General features: G+C 41.0%; 1 protein-coding gene and 1 non-coding gene across 2 annotated transcripts; both read right to left on the bottom strand.

Moving 5' to 3' along the window:
* Positions 1-7346: 7346 nt before the first annotated feature.
* On the bottom strand, positions 7347-17902 carry Rbmx (RNA binding motif protein X-linked). Its single transcript, XM_029473461.2, has 11 exons — positions 17737-17902; positions 16446-16577; positions 16155-16261; positions 14911-15082; positions 14094-14246; positions 13432-13546; positions 13215-13340; positions 12758-12840; positions 10845-12090; positions 9849-9936; positions 7347-9267 (listed from the first exon to the last, which is right to left on the bottom strand). Exons 2-9 carry the CDS (start codon positions 16552-16554, stop codon positions 11780-11782), a joined length of 1176 nt encoding a protein of 391 aa, XP_029329321.1. The 5' UTR covers positions 16555-16577; positions 17737-17902; the 3' UTR covers positions 7347-9267; positions 9849-9936; positions 10845-11779.
* On the bottom strand, positions 16327-16397 carry LOC115030160 (small nucleolar RNA SNORD61). The gene has a single exon (XR_003835783.1). It is a non-coding gene; the product is annotated as a small nucleolar RNA SNORD61 (small nucleolar RNA).
* Positions 17903-18355: the final 453 nt, after the last annotated feature.

Genomic DNA, 18355 nt, shown 5'->3' with positions numbered 1-18355 from the left:
ATAAAAATAAAATAAAATCCGGGCAGTGGTGGCGCACGCCTTTAGTCCCAGCACTGGGAGGCAGAGGCAGGTGGATTTCTGAGTTCAAGGCCAGCCTGGACTACAGAGTGAGTTCCAGGACAGCCAGAGAGCCTGTCACATAAAACCAAAAAATAAAAATAAGTGCAAAACAGATCAAACACTTAAATATAAGACCATACAAGCTAAGGGAGGGCTCATCATGGCACCGGAATGGGCAAGTTTCTGATAAGGCAGCAAAAACACTGGAAACAAACAATACACAAGTAGGACTACATCCAAACAAAAATGCTGTTATACAGCCACGGCAAGGAAGCCATCAACAGAGCAAAAGTCTGTATATCTCACAAGAGGGTATAAGCCAGAAGTTTGTGTGTGTGTGTGTGTGTGTAGATCACAGGACACTTTCCCTGAGTTGGTTCTCTTCTTCCAACATGGATTCAGAGGACCAGTCAGACCACCACTTTCTAAGCCATTGCTTTTACCTAATGAGCCATCTTGCCAATCCTCATTTTTTTCCTACTTTTTAATATCCAAAATTGACAAAAGGCTCAAACAAGTCAAAGCTAAAAAGGAAAAAGAAAAAAAATCTCAAACTAACCAACAAAAAATTAGTTCAGGCATTGCAGGCTCACCAGGTTTCCCATGAGATGGAAGCTAGCCTGAGGTACAAGTGGTGAGATGGACACCTGAAAGAAGTAACCCAATTTTTAAATCAAGCCAAATATCTTAATGAAATTCTCTTATTTCCCCCTGCCATACCTTCTTTGTTATATTTTTGAAACAGGTCTTACTATGTAGGCCAGGATGACCTTTCCCCCAATCTCCTGACTAGTTACTCTGTGAGTAACTAGAATTCAGAGGTATATGACACCACACTTAGCTTTAAACAAACATTTCTTAAAAGACACACAGAGCCGGTGAAGTGGCACATAACTATATTCCTAGCACTAGGAGGCCAAGGCAGGAGGATTACCATGAGTTCCAAGCCACCCTCAATTATTATTTGAGACCCTGTTTCGAAACGGAAAATAAAACAGAAAGGAAGGAAGGAAAGAAGGAAGAAAGGATGACCCACAGATCAACGGGGGAATGTTCTACGTCACTATCAACGAGATAGAAATCAAACTCCGTTGAAATGTCACCTTGACCCAGTAAGAATGGCTGTTGTGTGAGTGAGCCTATGAGGAAATGGGAAAGCCTTGCACACAGGAGATAGGCTGTACATTAGTAAAGTTGTACAGCCTTATGGTGGCTCCCCAAAAACTAAAACACAGGAAGGAGCACATGGAACCCCAGCAAGCTGCTCTCTGGGATAAACAAAATGAGAAAAACAAAATGAGTGTGGTCTTAGACTGTATCCCCATAAGTACTAGTGACAATCATCACACTTTCACATTCAACAGATGTTTGTAAAAATTGCTTTATTGAGGTGTCATTTTGAAAGCACAAAATTCAGTTATAATTGTAACAGATTTTTTTTGGCAAGTTTACAGAGCTGTATGACCATCTTCAAAACCTAATATGAGTTTTGGAATAGATGAAATTTGGTTATAAGGAATTTCCTCTGATGAAATTCTCCCCACAGCTAATCTTTACTTCCTCAAGACTAAGAGAATTCTGTCTCTATAAATTCATCATTCTTGGATATTTATCATAAATGGAATATTAGACAACATGGTTCTTTGTAGCTGTTGAGCACCTGCATTTACATGTATGCAGTATGTACATCCAGTACCCAGAGGTCATGAGGGGGTGCAAGACCCCCTGGAACTCGAGTTACACACCCTTGTGAGTGAGCCATCAGCCCTTCTGTTGCTTCACATGTTGTAATATGTATTCATGTGTTCCTTTTATTGCTACATAGTATACCACCAAATGACTATATGACCTTTTGTTTATTCAGTGACAACTCTTAAACATTTCGATCATTTCTGATTATTGGCTAATTTTTATGTATTTTCTTTCAGACAGGATTTCACTCTCTAGTTTGGGTTAGCTTTACATTCGTGGCGATACTCCTGCCCAGACTTCCAAGTCCTAGGATTACAAGTGTGATCCACCATGTCTGGCTCTAGGTTGGAAACTATAAAGCTAGCTTGAGTGTATGTTTTACCTTTCTTTTAAAACTGGAAGTATCTGATAATATTTACTATATTGCTTATGAGCCTGCAATGAGGTCCCATATCATGGCTGTAGCACGTGGCAACACTATTCATCCAATGCCTGATACACAAAAGACGTATGCACAGGATGGGGCTGGAGTCTCAATATTCCCCTAAATAACTTTCATCCTAAGGCCAGATGAACTTTAATCCAGTTCTGCCTTTTTTAAATTTTCTATCATATACCAGTCATTCTGGAACAAAACCTTTTAATACTTGTACTTTTTAGTTCTATAACAAGCGCTGCATGACCATTGTTAAAATCCAATAGGACATTTCCATCTAAGATTCAAGTCTACACTAAAACGGATCTATTTTCTGTGTCTAGAAATCCTCTCATATATCCCAGGCTGGCCTTAAATTCTCTATGTTGCTAAAACTGGCCTTGAACTCCTGATTCTTTTGCCTCATGCCCATATTCGTTGATCCTTAGCCGGGCATGGTGGCGCACGCCTTTAATCCCAGCACTCAGAAGGCAGAGGCAGGCGGATTTCTGAGTTCGAGGCCAGCCTGGTCTACAAAGTGAGTTCCAGGACAGCCAGAGCAATAGAGAGAAACCCTGCCTCAAAAAACCAAACCAAACCAAAACAATAAAAAACAAAACCAAATTCGACGATCCTTGTACTCAAGTCTGAGGCCAGCCTCACACAGTGAGTGCGGGCTATCCAGAGCTATAAAGGAGAACGAAACCTTGCTTCAAAAAGCAAAAACAAAACAACCGCTGAAAGAAAGAGAAAAAGAAAGATGAAGAGAGAAAGGGGAGAGGAGCTACATGAGACCCTATCTCAAAAAAAAAAGGTTTTTTTTTTTGTTGTTTGTTTTGTTTTTTTTAAAAAAGGAGACCATTGTTTTAGGCCACAGTAACTTTCCTTGCACCCAGTGGAGCACAATTTAGGCTTTGTTAAGCCTCAGTACAGAGAATAGTTCTTACTCAGGGACATGTTCTCAAGGGTAGTGGCTTTTCAACTGAATGTCTGGGTGTTAAGCTGACTCCACTCTGGCTAGGTCAGAGTCTCAAGAGCTGTGACACTGTGTGACCTCTAGTATTTCCCTTCTTGTTCAACTCCACAGCAGCTAGAATTGTTTCTAGGCCTGGAAAAATGTCACCCTGTGAATGTTCAAGCTAGTTGTTAATGAATGACCCACAAGGAAGGCTCCAAGAGACATCTGGGGGACCCTGTGCTTCCTCTCTGAAACTCCAGTTCTGACCTCTGCCCCAGGTCCAGTAACACTTACGTGCTGTGCTCAGACTCTACTTCCCTGTGAGATGCTATCAGCAAAAGTGTCCCTAGGCAGGAGGAAACATGAGGCTCCTGTCACACGGTTGCCTTCTCACAGAATGGCCTGGGAATCCGCGCGCACACTCATGCCCGCTATAAAGCAAAGTTTCAAGAGATGCTTTAAGTATGCATTATGTTCAGGATAATCTCACCTATACCTCCCCAAAGCTTGGCTTCTTCTCCTTTGCCTTGGTCCCTCCAAACAGCTTTACTTCTACAGCCATGTAACATACGAATGAATGGTTCTGTTTATTTCCACAAAATTTACAAACAAAAAAATGAGAAAAAAAATTAATTTGTTTTGTAAGTTCCCTTAATGACTATTTCCAGTTGTATCCAGTTTCCTATAAACAACATGATTTAAAAAAAAATGCCTTTTCTACATGTAGCACAGATTCTTTATCTATTCCTCTCTTGGCCAACTAGGCTGGTTTCCTAACTTAGTTGTGGTGAATATAGTCTACAGATATGTAGAAGTATCTCTCCAAGAGTTGACTGGAAGTCCTTAGGATAAATACCCAGGTATGGTATAGCTTAGTTTCTATAGTGGCTGCCCAAGCTTACCTTCACACAAGCAGTAAGGAGGGTTCCCTTTTCCCCACATCCTTGCCAGTATTCATTGTTACTCCTTCCTTAATGAGTACCATTCTGGGGGTTGGTGAGATGGCTCAGCGGGTAAGAGCACTGACTGCTCTTCCAAAGGTCCTGAGTTCAAATCCCAGCAACCACATAGTAGCTCACAACCACCCGTAACAAGATTTGATGCCCTCTTGTGGAGTGTCTGAAGACAGCTAGTGTACTTACATATAATAAATAAATCTTAAAAAAAAAATGAGTGCCATTCTGAATAAGTAAATGGAATCTCAGCAGTTTTAATTTGCATTTTCTTATGAGGTTGAACATCTATCTTTTACAATTTATTGGCCAAGGGAAGAGAGAGATGACTCAGCAGTTAAGAGCACTGACTGTTCTTCAAGAAGATCTACCATATGGCAGCTCTTGGCCATCTATAAGATGATCTGACACCCTCTTCTAGACTACGTAGGCACCAGTCAAGCCAGTGGTACACAGATGCACATAAAAGACTCCTATGAATAAAATACAAACTTTTAAAAAGGCAAGCCAGGGCTGGGATATATCTCAACAGTTGCTAGAGTGCTTGCCTAAAGCCCCGAGCTCAAGTCCCATCAGCACATAAAACTGAGCATGGTGGTACACAGCTGAAATCCTTGTACTTGAAAGGGTAAGTTCAAGGCTAGCCTCATGAGATCTTGCCTCAAAAAAGTTAAGCAAGGTATGGTGACTAATGCCAATCTTAGCATGTGGGAGGCAAAAGCAGGAAGGTCACCAAGAGCTTAAGGTCAGGTTGGTCTACAATAGAACATTCTAGGCCATCCTGAGCTACCTAGTGAAACTGTCTCAAAACTAAAGATATAACTCAGTTGTAGAATGTACAAGGTCATAGGTGAATCCCACAATAAAACAACACATAAGTAGAATATAAAAGGCTCCACCCACAAAGTAATGATGTCTCAGCTACACTACTAAATAAAATGCTACCATTACCTAAAAAAAATCAAGAAACTATGAAATGTATCCAGCCTGATCCTCTAGTCTCTACATCACAAATATTATGATTACAGGTGTGGACCACCATGCCTGCCTAAAGTACATGCTATTCCACAACTAAGTAAGGTATTGTAGTGTTAAGGAATGGGGTGAGAACATAGTTCATTTGGTAGAGCGCTAGCACAGCAATGCAAAAAGCCCTCACTTCCACCCCCAGCACCACATAAACTAGTTACAGTGGTGGTACTTGCTTGTAATACCAGCACTGGGGAAGTATGGGTAGGGGACCAAGGTCAATTTAGACTGTTTAGATCAGGCTGGTCTCAATCGTATAGAAATCTAGCTGTGATTAAGATTTTAAAATGTATATAATCACCATGCCTGGCTATGACTTTTTTTAATTACAAAGAAAACATTAGAATTAGTTTAGGTGACCACCAGTACCCTTTACAGTCATTTTTTAACTGCCCGACTCTAAATTCATTCTGTCTCCATGAAAACGAATTCTGAGCCCTTGCCAGCTGGCCCAGTTGGAGGTCCTGTCAGCAAAGTATTAGTAAGGGGCCACAGCAGGACTTGGCTTTAGTTCCTGCTTCCACAGCAAAGACGTCTCTAGTCTGAGGAGCCTGTCTGGGTTATGCTCCTTCAGGGCACATACGTTCTGGACTCTGTAACAGAGTCCCCAGAAACACCCATAGGCTGTTTTTTTGTTTTTTTTTTTGTTTTTTTTTTTTTTTTTTTACAGTTGAGTACATCTGGCAAGACACTTCCCTATGTAGTTCCTCCAGCAGCTAGAGAGCAGATTTCTAGTAGGTTCTGCTATTGTGGTACCAGTATCCCTTAAACATTTAACAAGTCCTAACCATGCCTCTCCATGTTTGATTAAGTAGGTGGTGAGGCTCTTCATTGAGCTTCTAAGCCCTACAGTAGGTCTTGAAGAATAGAAAGGTGGGGGGGGGTCTCCCTTGGGCACTCTAATCTCAACCCTACCAGAAACAACTAGAGTAATTTAAGGTTTGTTATTTTATCCAGTGATCCTATACTCTTTATTCTCCTTTACTTCCATTACTCTTACCCATTCAGAAACCCATACCAAATTTTCCTTGTACAGAATACTATGCTTTCTCCTTCTCGAATCCAGCCTGAGGTAAACACCCAATATGGGGTCTGTTAGGCAATGTCTTCAGACATCCCAGTGCTCCTTAGAAACGGTAATGAGCTGCCACAAATGTCTGGCAGGCAGGATCATAATCAAACTACCTTTTGTGATTCGTAAAGTACCAACTGAAATCCCAAGTGCACTATGGTAGCCGTAGGGATGACCTTCAAACAGTGAATGCACGGAAGTCTTGACTTTTACTTGTGCTTACAAAGAAAATTGCAAGCGCGGGTGTATTAAGTTTCAGCACAAGTTGCTCTGAGAATCAGAGCTTCCCAATAGCTCTACAAAAGCTTACTTCTTATAATCTTCTGACAGATACTGCTGAATATCAGCCGGGATGAACTCAGAATGTGACAACTGAATCTTAGCAAGCCTCTGATGCGACAGAACATTGATACCTGGACTTCTTCCAGCTTAAGCTTCCACCTTGCCCTACAGTCTGTAGAAATAAGCCTCCCTCTGCTTGAAAGCAAAATCACAGATGGAACAGTTTGAAAGATTCTGTCCTCCTCTACAGTCACCAAAACCATATTCAACCAGCAGTTGAAGAGCCAGGGCCAAAAAGTCAGAAAGCTCTGAGCAGGCCCAGACACACAACCTAAGGGCATATGAATCAAGCTGGGAAGAACGCGTAGGCCAAACATGGGTGGGGTTTCAGCATGGAGTAAAGGCTATGCTAGAATCAGAAGCAATGAACTAAAAGCAATAGAGGGCTGGGGATATAACTTGGTAGAGTGCTTGCCTAGCATGAACATAAGCCCTGAGTTCTATTCCTAGCACTTCAAAAACTCAGTGTGCTGGCATGGTGTAGTGTAAACCTACCTAACATACTAGAGAGGAAAGCAGTTCGAGGTCAGTCTATGTTCTTCGAGGACCTTGTCTCAAAAATATCAATATGAGGGCTGGGCGTGGTGGCACACACCTTTAATCCCAGCACTCAGCAGGCCAGAGGCAGGTGAATCTGACTTTAAGGCCAGTCTGGTTTGTAAGAGTTCCAGGACAGCCAGACTATGTAGAGAGACCCTTGTCAAACAAACAAAACCCTTAATCAATAAGATCTTATACATAAGGACATACATGGTGTTAAAATAGTTGCCAATGGTGGATCGTGAATGGAGGAAAGTGAAAATTAACTATGACTAACCTAGGAGAAAAAAAAAAAACAGCTTGTAAGAACTTTCAGTCCCTAACAAAAGGGGAAACTAATTGGGTCCCAAAGCTCAGCCCTGAAGATAACACAAGAAGAAATTGATGGAAAATAATATCATTTAATAATTATGTAGCTTTTACTTTATGAGACAGTTTCATGAACTCAATCTCTTCCACCTCTTGGATACATATTATTAACTTTCTTTACAGGTGAGATCAACTACAGGTTAATTTCTCCAAAGTTCCTTCAAGTAATAATGCTGAAACTGGAATTTAAACTCACCGGAGAACCATTCCCTACTTCAACCTAGATAGAAAGCAGAATCAGCAAGAAACAGCAGTTCTGAAGGCCTGCTGGATCATGAAATATGCATGTTACATGGGCAGTCTCAGAGGTCACACTGAAAAACCCAATCTTATACCAAGTCACCCATCAAGGTAAGGAAGGGTCTGCTGGGAGGCTTCCTTAGGGAATCTAACTCAAAAGGGAAGTAGCTGTTTACCAAGTTTACCTAAGGTTTTAACTGGTCATAGAGGAAGGCCAGTGGTCAGACCTCTCAGGGACTCTGGCTGTCCCTATACCTAAATACCAACAGTGCCCCAGAATTGATATTTGGGGAGGAAAATTAGGTGGAAAAAAAAAAAACCCTGAAAAGCCTAAAATGAATTTCTACTTACAAAAAGGGCTTAAAAAAGAACCCAACACCATAAAGACACACATTCAAGTTTTATTGGGCTTCAATACAAAACATTCCAAAAAAAAAAAAAAAAGATCGATAATATTCTACATCCAGCTACCAAATAAACCACAGCACTTTGTGTATTATTCAAATTCTTCTACAACCAGAGTTTAGCCAGAAGAATCAAGGCTAACTTTTTTTCTAATTGCAGATTTTAAACCTGCTAGTTCTATAATCTACCACTTGTCAAAAAAGTCTCTTGAAATTTTCTACCAACTTCCCACTTTGAATTTAACATTCTTATTTAGCGTAGTATTGCCCATGACAAACTAAAAAATGCATATAAAATGCCACGAGCCTAAATATCTTGACAGCAGAACCTACTCCGGGCCTGATTAGAGGACAGAAGGCTTGAAATTCCCTCAACAGCATTGTAACAAATTCATAAGAAAAATCTCAGAAGTGGAGTTAAATTCTTTGACTCTAAAACTCAACCCGTTTCTGTTGAGATTATCTGTGTTTACATTACTGGCTCTTAGTTTCCAAAGCAGTAAACTAGAGTTGTAGCTTCATGGTTTGTTTCCAAGATGGAGCCCTGAGGGTAAAGTACCTTTTATAAAACCACAGTGGCCAAGTGACCTATTTTTGTTCCCAATATGTTTTCCTAACTAGCCTAATGTGCCAGTTTTGACTTTCATTTCCTAGCACTGTTCTTCCCCTTCTCAGTTTTACAAGACAACTAATAATGTTTCCTACTGATGAGGCAAAATTCATCAAATGGGTTCCTTGCTGAAAATCAGACATCAGTGAGGTAGAATTTTTCCGATTGAAATGTTTGTGTGTCCTGCCAGGGGTTGACCACTAGGCCTCACTGGTGCTTAGGCAAGCACTCACCATGGAGTTACAGTCCCAGCTCATTCAACTTTCTTCTCGTCAGTGATCATCAGCTCTAAATTGTAGAGTTGCCCCATGACTTTGCCTGAATTACTGAATGTCTACAAAGAGTCACCCTAACTTCTTGGGTAGGTACATCCACTTACCAACTAGTCTCCCTCTCTCCATTGGGTCAGTTTTAAGTGATTGCCACTCCCTAATTAAGGATTAACCAGCACTGATTAGGTTTAATCAGCCTCCCTCCCTTGAAGACAAAAAAAAAATCTATTGCCTGTACCAAACCAATTCTGATGCGCACTGGGTAAGCAACTGCTGTGGCTTAGTCTCAGCGTTCCTCTGCTTCAGCAACTCTGTAAAAAAAAAAAAAAAAAGCATGGGATCAAGTTACAAAGACTTTTATAGTGTAAAGTACTTCAATCTTGGTTTTTCAGTTTACGCATTAGCTCTAAAGTGCCTGGTTCCAAAGATGGCCATTTTCATTGCAAGTAGTACTGTTTAAGCATTAGCTTTGTCACATTAAAATCAGATACCCTGCCACCTTGTGTCCATGAAATTTGGAAGTTGCAGTAGCAGCTGTATCACAATTATCAATTGAAAAGAGGCAAGCCCCAACAGCGTACAATTCATACAATATTGCTCACACAGCAAACCATTAATTAGATAGGCTCTTTTAATAAGAAATCCTGCAGGCAAGAGCTATTAGTAACTTTCACAAACAGCTAGTGTTACCATACTAGATACTCTAAATGAAAATACACCTATATACATTCACTCAAAATGACAAAATAACTTCATCCGCATGTCCAGAGTTGAGCATTATCCCCATTTCATAAATGAATTAGGGGTCAGAAAATACTTGCCAACATCACAGCCACACAATGACAAAGCTGCATTATTTAAACCTTCAAAGGACACTGCTTTCAACACTTACCTGAGCATTTGATTGTTCCTTACTGCCAGCTTTATCTACTGTGAACCATCAATCAGCACTCCATGACAGTATGACCATTAGATTCAACCTGCAAAAATTACATAAATGAAATCTAGTTATTTCTCTAGAGGAAATAGTTGACCACTTGCCTATAACTGCTTCCCCCCTTCGCCTTTTTCCAGAAAGAACAGGCAAGTTCAGACTTGCAGCTTAATGCATATTTCATGTTCTACTACTTCTCTTAATTGGTGGAAGGTTCATTGGCTTGGGATGGACTGGAATGGCTTAAATGGTTAAGTTGCATGGCTTATGGATTCTCATTCTTTTCCAATGGTGCACTGCCACGTTAAATCCATAAGTTGAACCGACAAAACATTTGAAGGAATAAGTGCAGTCTAAGGATTTTTAGTTGGAGGTCTTCAAGTTTACTATATTCAAGAGCATCTTTTTCAACTTCATGGCTGGACCTGGGTCATGCTGCCTCAGGTTTTTTGCTTTTTTAAAGACCACTTGCAATAGATTTTTTTTTCTCCATACAGTGTAGTTTCATAGAACTAAAACAAGTCAGGCATCCAACTAAAGGTCAAGTTTGCAATGGCTTATAGGGGTCAAGACAGGGGGACCCCAATCCTAAGCCATTTCTTCTATTGACTACAAGACTAATTTGAAAAAAAGTCAAAATTTGAAGCATGTTTACAGTTCTTCATTAAAAATGTAAGAAAAAAGTCACCCCCTCCCAGTTCCCAGACTGCTATTGATAAACAAAATGGCTGCATTAATGCCTCTAAGTGTCATACATGCGTTAAAAAAATTCCAAGTGTTGAATTTGGAGGACTTCTAATAGGCTATTGAACCTTTGTGGGTTTTTTTCCAAGGTTTTTTTTTTAATCTAGAAGGCATTTCCACTGCCAGGAAGTACAGTAAGCGTCACTGTACTATGAGGAAGGTAAGTGCTCAATTTCGACTTAGACGGAAAAACTAGTTTGCTTTGCTTACCATCTTTGCTGTTTCACGGGCATTTGGTGCTTTAAATCTGATGTGGAATGCTGATAGATTCACTTTTTAGAAGTCATAAGCCTTTAGGAAGTTGGAGATAACTTCATTGCTTATCTATTTTCTCCTTTGCAATCAAGCTGTTCCTTTAAAAGTGAGACACTACAGAGTTGCAAAAATTTGAAACAGTAAGAGCAAGCATCGGTTTGCAGCTTCAGGGTTGACTTTGGCCAAACGTTTTATTGAGTATTTTGTAGTTGTTTAACACACACTTAAATGGTCTTACTCGGGGAGGGGGAAGGGAGGTTCTTGTAGATTCCCAAGGAAGTGTCAGAAAAGCAAAATATGGCCAGTATCCATCTGCTTTTTTGGGGGGTTTCTGGGTAAACAGTACATCCTAGGCATCGGAGCTCAGGTTTGCTCGTTGGTTTTAATATATATACTGCGAAGATTGAGATTTCAGTTGGAAGACACCCTGAAATACTGAAAGTAGCACACCCAACCAACCCTCTCTAATGGCTAGCTTGTCTGCACAGGCAGGGCGATTCAGCTCTCAGTGGAGACCAGAGGCCATCTAGATGGCTGGAAGTTTGTGGAAGATCTTGGGGTTGCTTGCCTCATTTACTGGGAAAAAAAATCAGGAAGTGGCTGGCCTTCAGGGACACTTTCACTTGGAAAATTACAACACTAGGAACAAGTCAAGGCTCACACATCTACCATTTGCTTGTTGAAAGCAGCTCATACTAGCAAATAAAATTAAACATGTCTTACTTTTTCCCTCACAAGAACATAAAAATTATTAAAAGGGAGCAGGAAATTTTAAAAAGGTAACACAATTTTTCCTTTTAGTAGTCCTTGGGTAGTTTATGACAGAAAGTTTCCATTTTTGTTTGTTGCTTTGAATGGGGATTTTTTTGGTCCAAAAGTTTTGTTTGTTCCTAGTATCTGCTTCTGCCTCCCCCTCTATCAGATCGGCTTCCTCCACGGCCACCACCTCTTGGTGCTCCGCGGCTTGAACTGCTGTAGGAATCACGTGGAGGAGGGTACCCCCTTTCCATAGAAGGGGGAAGCCCTCTTTCTTGTCTGCCCACGCGATCACGACCACTTGAGTAGAGATCACTTCGGCTGCTTGAGTAACTGTCTCGACTTCCACCATATCCGTCACGTGAGCTGCTGTAATCATCATAGCGACTGCTTCCACCATAAGATGGCGGGGGCCCTCGTGTAGGTGGAGCACTACGTGAGTTACCTGCAGGGTCAATGGTCAGGTAATATGGCAACACTATAAATTGTATATATACAACATTTAAATCTGAATTTACAGAATTCTTTGTATTAAAAGTTTACTTTCTCAACTGGGAAGTTTTAAAGTCTACCATTGCTGGCCATAAGAGGGAATTGCTCATCTGCTGAGGTACGGAAACGGATTGATTCTAATGTTTGTTTGAAAAGACTGAAGACGTTGTGTATTTCAAGAGGACATTCCAGACAGCTTGTTATTTTAGAGTAGACACTCAGCCACTTTCCAGTGATAAGTTGCAATTTTTGAACTGTTGAGTTTCCTTCATATTGCAATGGTAAATATTTGATCTGGTTAATAAAATTTTTAAATTGTATTTTCACTGTTGGGGGGGAAAACACATAAGGCTGCCAATTTAAGCAAGCAAAATCCCCTCCAAAGCAAGCGAACAGCCTCAAAAGTAAAAAAAGAAACAAATTAACAAACAAAAAAAAATGAAACAAGGAAAGAACCAAAACACCCTTCACAAAACTAGGAAAAGCCCAGCTGATCAAGTGACCCCTTGAAAGCAAGCGAATGTCCCTTTAAAAGCAAGCACCACGCAGCCTAGTAATCCAGCTCATGAACCTAAAACCTCAAGCTGGTGATAGTTTAAGATCCTTAACCGGTATCTTACCATAACTCTCATACGAATCTCTGTAGGAACCTCCACTTGGATGATCTGAATAGTCCCGATCCCGACCATAGCCATCTCTATCACTAAATAAAAAGCAATTTTTTAATTAAAATATTCATCATTTTAGCATCTCATGTTATTTTATAATATAATTCTAAAACCACATTTTTTTCTGTTTTGGTTTTAGCTGCCCAATGTAAAGATAAAGTGTATGTGAGGAGCAATGATCATGCCATGGTGATCTTATGAAGGTTGAAAGATTATTTTGCACCCAGAATCTCTTCTCTCCCTTTCACCTTTACACAGGTTTCAAGGATGGCTATGCGGAGAACCAGGAATGTTTGTAAAGTGCTTTTAACAGCTTTTAACAGCTAAGTTATCTCCCAAGCCCCCGAGGCATGAAATTTTACAGAAAATTCTCATACGCAAACCACAGACATAATAAGTAGCCACTTACCTATAGCCTCTTGATGGATAGTCATCTCGTGAACTGGAATGACCATAATCACGGTAAGTATAATCTCTTGGTGGTGGTGCATAATCTCGTGTGTCTCGAGAACTTGGATATTCTCTGCTTGAATAGCTACAAAAAGAAAAAGAAAATGTGGTGTATGCTTCCAGTGTGCTTTCTTTCAACGTGATCCTTAATAAAAGAAAATGCACTTTTCTGTTACCTGTCTTTAGTGGAATATCCATCATCTCTCGGGGACAAATAAACATCTCTTCGAGAAGGCAGGGGCTCCCTTCGTGGCGGGCCTCCATAACCATCTCTTCCTCGTGACACAGGGGCTTAAAGAAAAAATAAGCATTAAAATCTAGCCATCGACAAGCTACATTAGTTATACTCAGGCTATAAAAAGGGATTTAATCAAATATGCTATGGAGCTAAGATAGGAAGCTTCCCAGTCACATAATTTCAGTGTTTACTAATTATAAATGAGATTAATCGGAATCCATCAATCAGTCTTAAGCATAAGCATTTAAACAAAACATACTACTGTGCATTTATGGTGGGAGCATGTGTGTGTGGTGGTACTAATGTGGGTCAGAGAACAACTCTGTAGTCAATATGCTATTTCCACTTTTGTGTGTGAATAACACAGGCTACAAAAAACAGCGATTTAATCAAATCAGTGGGTAAAAATGCTTTGCCCACTGAGCTATCTCAAGTGGCCAAGCATATTAAAAAATAAAAATAAAAGGTCTCATGTCAATTCTCTTCACAAACACACACACATACACACAGACACACCCCAATCCCCGGTGCTGGGATTGGACTTGCACCACTATGCCTGGCTTCAACATAACAGCGCAGATTTGAATGTGCCACAATTACCTCTTCCCCCCAGTCCACTGCTGCTACGAACTGGTCCAGAAGGTGCTGATCTTTTAGGAGGAGGGCCTCCACTTCGTGGTGGTGGTCCTCGTTTTACTGGCAGAGGTCCTCTGGAAGAACTCATGGTAAAATTCATGGAGTAGCCACCATCATCTACATATAGAACAGAATGAAAATACATTAACACAATAATTGAGAAAAAGTAACACCTGAGAAAAACTAACAACTCTTTGCCTCAAGGGAAAAAACAGAATTATGTGCATGTGCACATGTCACATGTTTTCTGCTTAGCTGGGGAGTCTGAGTTTGTTTTCCATTGAGCAAGAGCAAGTATGATAAGAATTCAGGACCAGTATCAATTAACAGGAATTAGACCTCCTATAGACTAGGGAAAAGAATGGCCTGGGCTGGGCGTGGTAGCACACGCCTTTAATCCCAGCACTCGGGAGGCAGAGGCAGGCAGATTTCTGAGTTCGAGGCCAGCCTGGTCTACAAAGTGAGGTCCAGGACAGCCAGTGCTATACAGAGAAACCCTGTCTCGAAAAACAAAACAAACAAACAAAAAAAGAACGGCCTGGGTAAGCCCCAATCCTGCTCTTCATTTTTTTTTTTTTTTACTTTAAGATTATCTGGTCCATACTTATAACAATGCAATTTAATTTGGGCCTTCCACATCTTCCTTTCAAGTCATGAGCACCACACTAACAATGTGATGAGCATGGTGGGCAGTCTCCATTCAAAGGCTTTAGCCTTTGAAAAAGAATGCACACGCCAGTGTCATTAACCTAAAACACCAAGCCTGAGTTCCAATCTTTACCCATGTGTCCTCCCCGGGAGGGGGGTCCTCTGGTTCCTCCACTTCCTCCTCTTCCTCCTCGAAGACCTCTGGGAGGGCCTCTGCTTCTTGGAGGTGGAGGTAGTCCACGTCTACCACTTTCGAATGATGGTTTGGTGGCTTGCTCCACCTTGATGGCTTTCCCATCTAAGGACTTCAAAGAGAAAAAAAAATAATTGAGTCAAGATTTAAAAAAAAAAAAAAAAAAACCTTAAAAGTTCCACTATGCCCTGTGACTCCAATAATTTTATCTGCCAAATATCATAGGAGAAATGGTGGAAATACTATTTCTATAGATAATATGGTTCCATTTATTTAAAATTTCTACTACATGCAAGAGATTCACTATTCTACTCCTAAGGGAAATAATAATCTCAGTAGGTGTTCAAGTTGTTACCAAAAAAAAAAAAGAGCTATGGGTTGTAAGATATACACAGTATCACATAACATCAACATACTGCTCTGAACTAACTTTTTTTTTTTTTTTTTTTTTTTGAGACAGGGTTTCTCTGTATAGCCCTGGCTGTCCTGGAACTCACTCTGTAGACCACGCTGGCCTTGAACTCAGAAATCTGCCTGCCACTGCCTCCTTAGTGATGGGACTAAAGGCGTCCGCCACCACGCCCGGCTAATGCTAAGGGTTGTATGCCTAACAAAGTTAGTTCAGGCCAGGCGTTGGTGGTGCATGCCTCGACACTTGAAATGCAATCCCAGCACTCAGGAGGCAGAGGCAGGCGGATTTCTGAGTTCGAGGCCAGCCTGGTCTATAGAGTGAGTTCCAGGACAGCCAGGGCTACACAGAGAAACCCTGTCTCAAAAAAACCAAAAAAAAAAATAAAATAAATAAAAATAAAAATAAAAAAAGTAAAAAAAAAAAAAAATAACCCTTAGCATTAGTCACAAAATTTGGTTGTGGAATCACAATAAAATTCAGACTAGAGACTGGGCATGGTTCTATTTCTGACACACCGAGGAAGATAGATCTGTGAGTTTAAGGTCAGCCTGATCTTAGTCAAGACTACAGACACTGAGTCAAGACTGACTCAAAAAAAAAAAAAACCCAATAAAATAAAATTCAGGATAGTAGTGTCTGTGAACAAAGTCTCTTAATATGCATGCATACACAAAATAAAAATTTCAGAGCTCTTCTGGACTGAAACTTAGATAGCACTTTTTAGTTATTTTTGTCACTAAGAAACACCTTTTTATTAAGCAGACAATCATACCTTTCCATTCATGTCTCTGGCAGCATCCTTTGCATCTGCTGGGCTTTCAAAAGTGACAAAAGCGAATCCTCTTGACTTATTCGTTTCTCGGTCCTTCATCAAAAGCACTGAAACAGTTGAGGGGGGTTAGTTTCATCCAAACAAAGATAATCAGCGCACATCTGCGAAAAGCAAGCTCAGAACTTCTTAGAGGACAATGCATTTATCATGTCGGATGATCAGTGGATTCAAATTCATCACAGCTTGTCTTTTAATTTTATTAATATAATCATACGATTTTAGATAACTCACCTTCCACTATTCGTCCATATTTGCCAAACACCGCCTCAAGGGCTTTCTCATTCGTCTCTGTATTAAGCCCACCAATAAAGAGCTTTCCTGGGCGATCTGCTTCAACCATTTTTCCTCTTAACCGATGGGGGTCTGCCGAAAAATGGTATTATTATCTCTCTGTAGAAAGTCCCCAAAGTTTATTGAACAGCTTAATTATGGCTCATGTTTTGTTAAAATCTTTATTCTTTAGTAACTAAAGATACCAATAAACCTCAAGTGTAGTAGAAAACCAACTGAAATACTTTGGCTAACAGTGCAGTGCAATTTTCATTAACAGGGTTTTTAAAGCGTCTGCCTAGTTTACCATCTTCACCTGCCCTGCTTTTAGTCAATGAAGAGCTACTCAACACTTGAAAAGGCTACTTTTAAATGTATTTTGCTTTTAATATAAGGTTGCAACCTTAGAGTGCAGGAATTAATAGAAGGGGGCCACCACACCTGGCTATAGTCTTGATCTCTCATCTTTAAAATATTGTTACTTATCAACCTACTTGCTATCCGCCCCACCGCCCCCAACCCGAAGCCAAAGGTATAAAAGACTTCCTATTCATTCAAGGTCACCAGCCAGACACACCAAGTAAGGAGCAAGCCCTTTCCACATTTAGATTCCCTAGTTAAGTTTAGAAACAAATCTCTACCTTAGGACAAAGTCGCTGCATCTAGCCCAACGAAAGATTGTTAGTTATCTGATCGAAAAGAAAAAGTGCCAGAGTCCGAAGATAACGGAACTCGGAATCACACACTCTTAACACTCTTTTCCAGTCCTGACACCTAATTAAGACTCATTAAAAACCGCGTGTTAAAGACAAAATGGCGACACTTGGAGCCAACCCAGAACCACCAACAGCCTCCGGACGAACTAACTTTTGCATTGACAGTTGCAGCGAAAACTCAGAAAGCTTCCTTTCCTTGCCGCCAAGGACCAGAGGAAGCCACAGAAGTCCACCAGCCTATCATTAGCACGGACGCTATTCCGGTGCTACTCCCGCGGTCCCAGCACGTCCCGCCCCACCTACAAAGCTGCGCCCTCCGCCCTCCGCCCTCCCGCGACAGGGGACAGCCAAACCTCCGGGAGACGCACACAGATAACTGACCCCATAGTGTGCTGCTTCCACCCCTTCTGCTTTAAATAGGTTGACACCTTTGGGTGTCTTAAAATGGCGCCCGCCGCCACTATCTCCCGGGAAACAAATGACACCCAGCCCCAACAAGTCTGTATGGAAAACAGGTCAAGGAAAGAAAGTCCTACCGGAGGGGACTGCGACGGTCTCAAGCTCCTATGAGCTCGCCGACGGGACCTCCCGAGCAGCGCCGCACCAGTGACAGCTACCGATTTTCAGAACGGAACAGAAATGACGCTAGGACGACTGCGCAACGAGGGCGAACAAAGGAGACTGCAATCTTTATACTACCCGGGAACGAGGCTGAAGAACCCGGATGGAAATTAAGCTTAGAATTTGAAGCACGAAGGGAGGGAAGGGAGTGGTTCCCAGATTCTTCATTGGCTGTTCCCTTTGTCATTCACTAGTCACTCCGCCTCTTTCCTGTGTCTCTTAAAGTTCTGGCCAGTGCCGGATTTTAACCGTTTGCCCTGCCCCCATCCATTCTCCTTCTAGGCGCCCTTTAGCTTCGCTAAATATGCTAAAACACTGGACGGGATTTATTGACTAGAGAAGTAAATTTATTGAGCAACCTATTAGGTCAAACAAGGCGCAAAACTTTTACTTTTGCTTGAAAATCCTAATTCCAAAAGCAAGGTGAAAATGGTACCTAGTACAATGCCAACGTTATAGAAATAGGAAACAAAGAAGTTTCGTTGATACTCTCTATAACTGGCTAAATTTTCTTGAGTAATAAATAATACATTG

The sequence above is a fragment of the Mus caroli genome, unplaced genomic scaffold (genome assembly GCF_978045245.1).
Source record: "Mus caroli unplaced genomic scaffold, Mus_caroli_1 scaffold_5, whole genome shotgun sequence".
In the NCBI taxonomy this organism is placed as follows: domain Eukaryota; kingdom Metazoa; phylum Chordata; class Mammalia; order Rodentia; family Muridae; genus Mus; species Mus caroli.
This window is presented reverse-complemented; position numbering and strand designations above follow the sequence as displayed.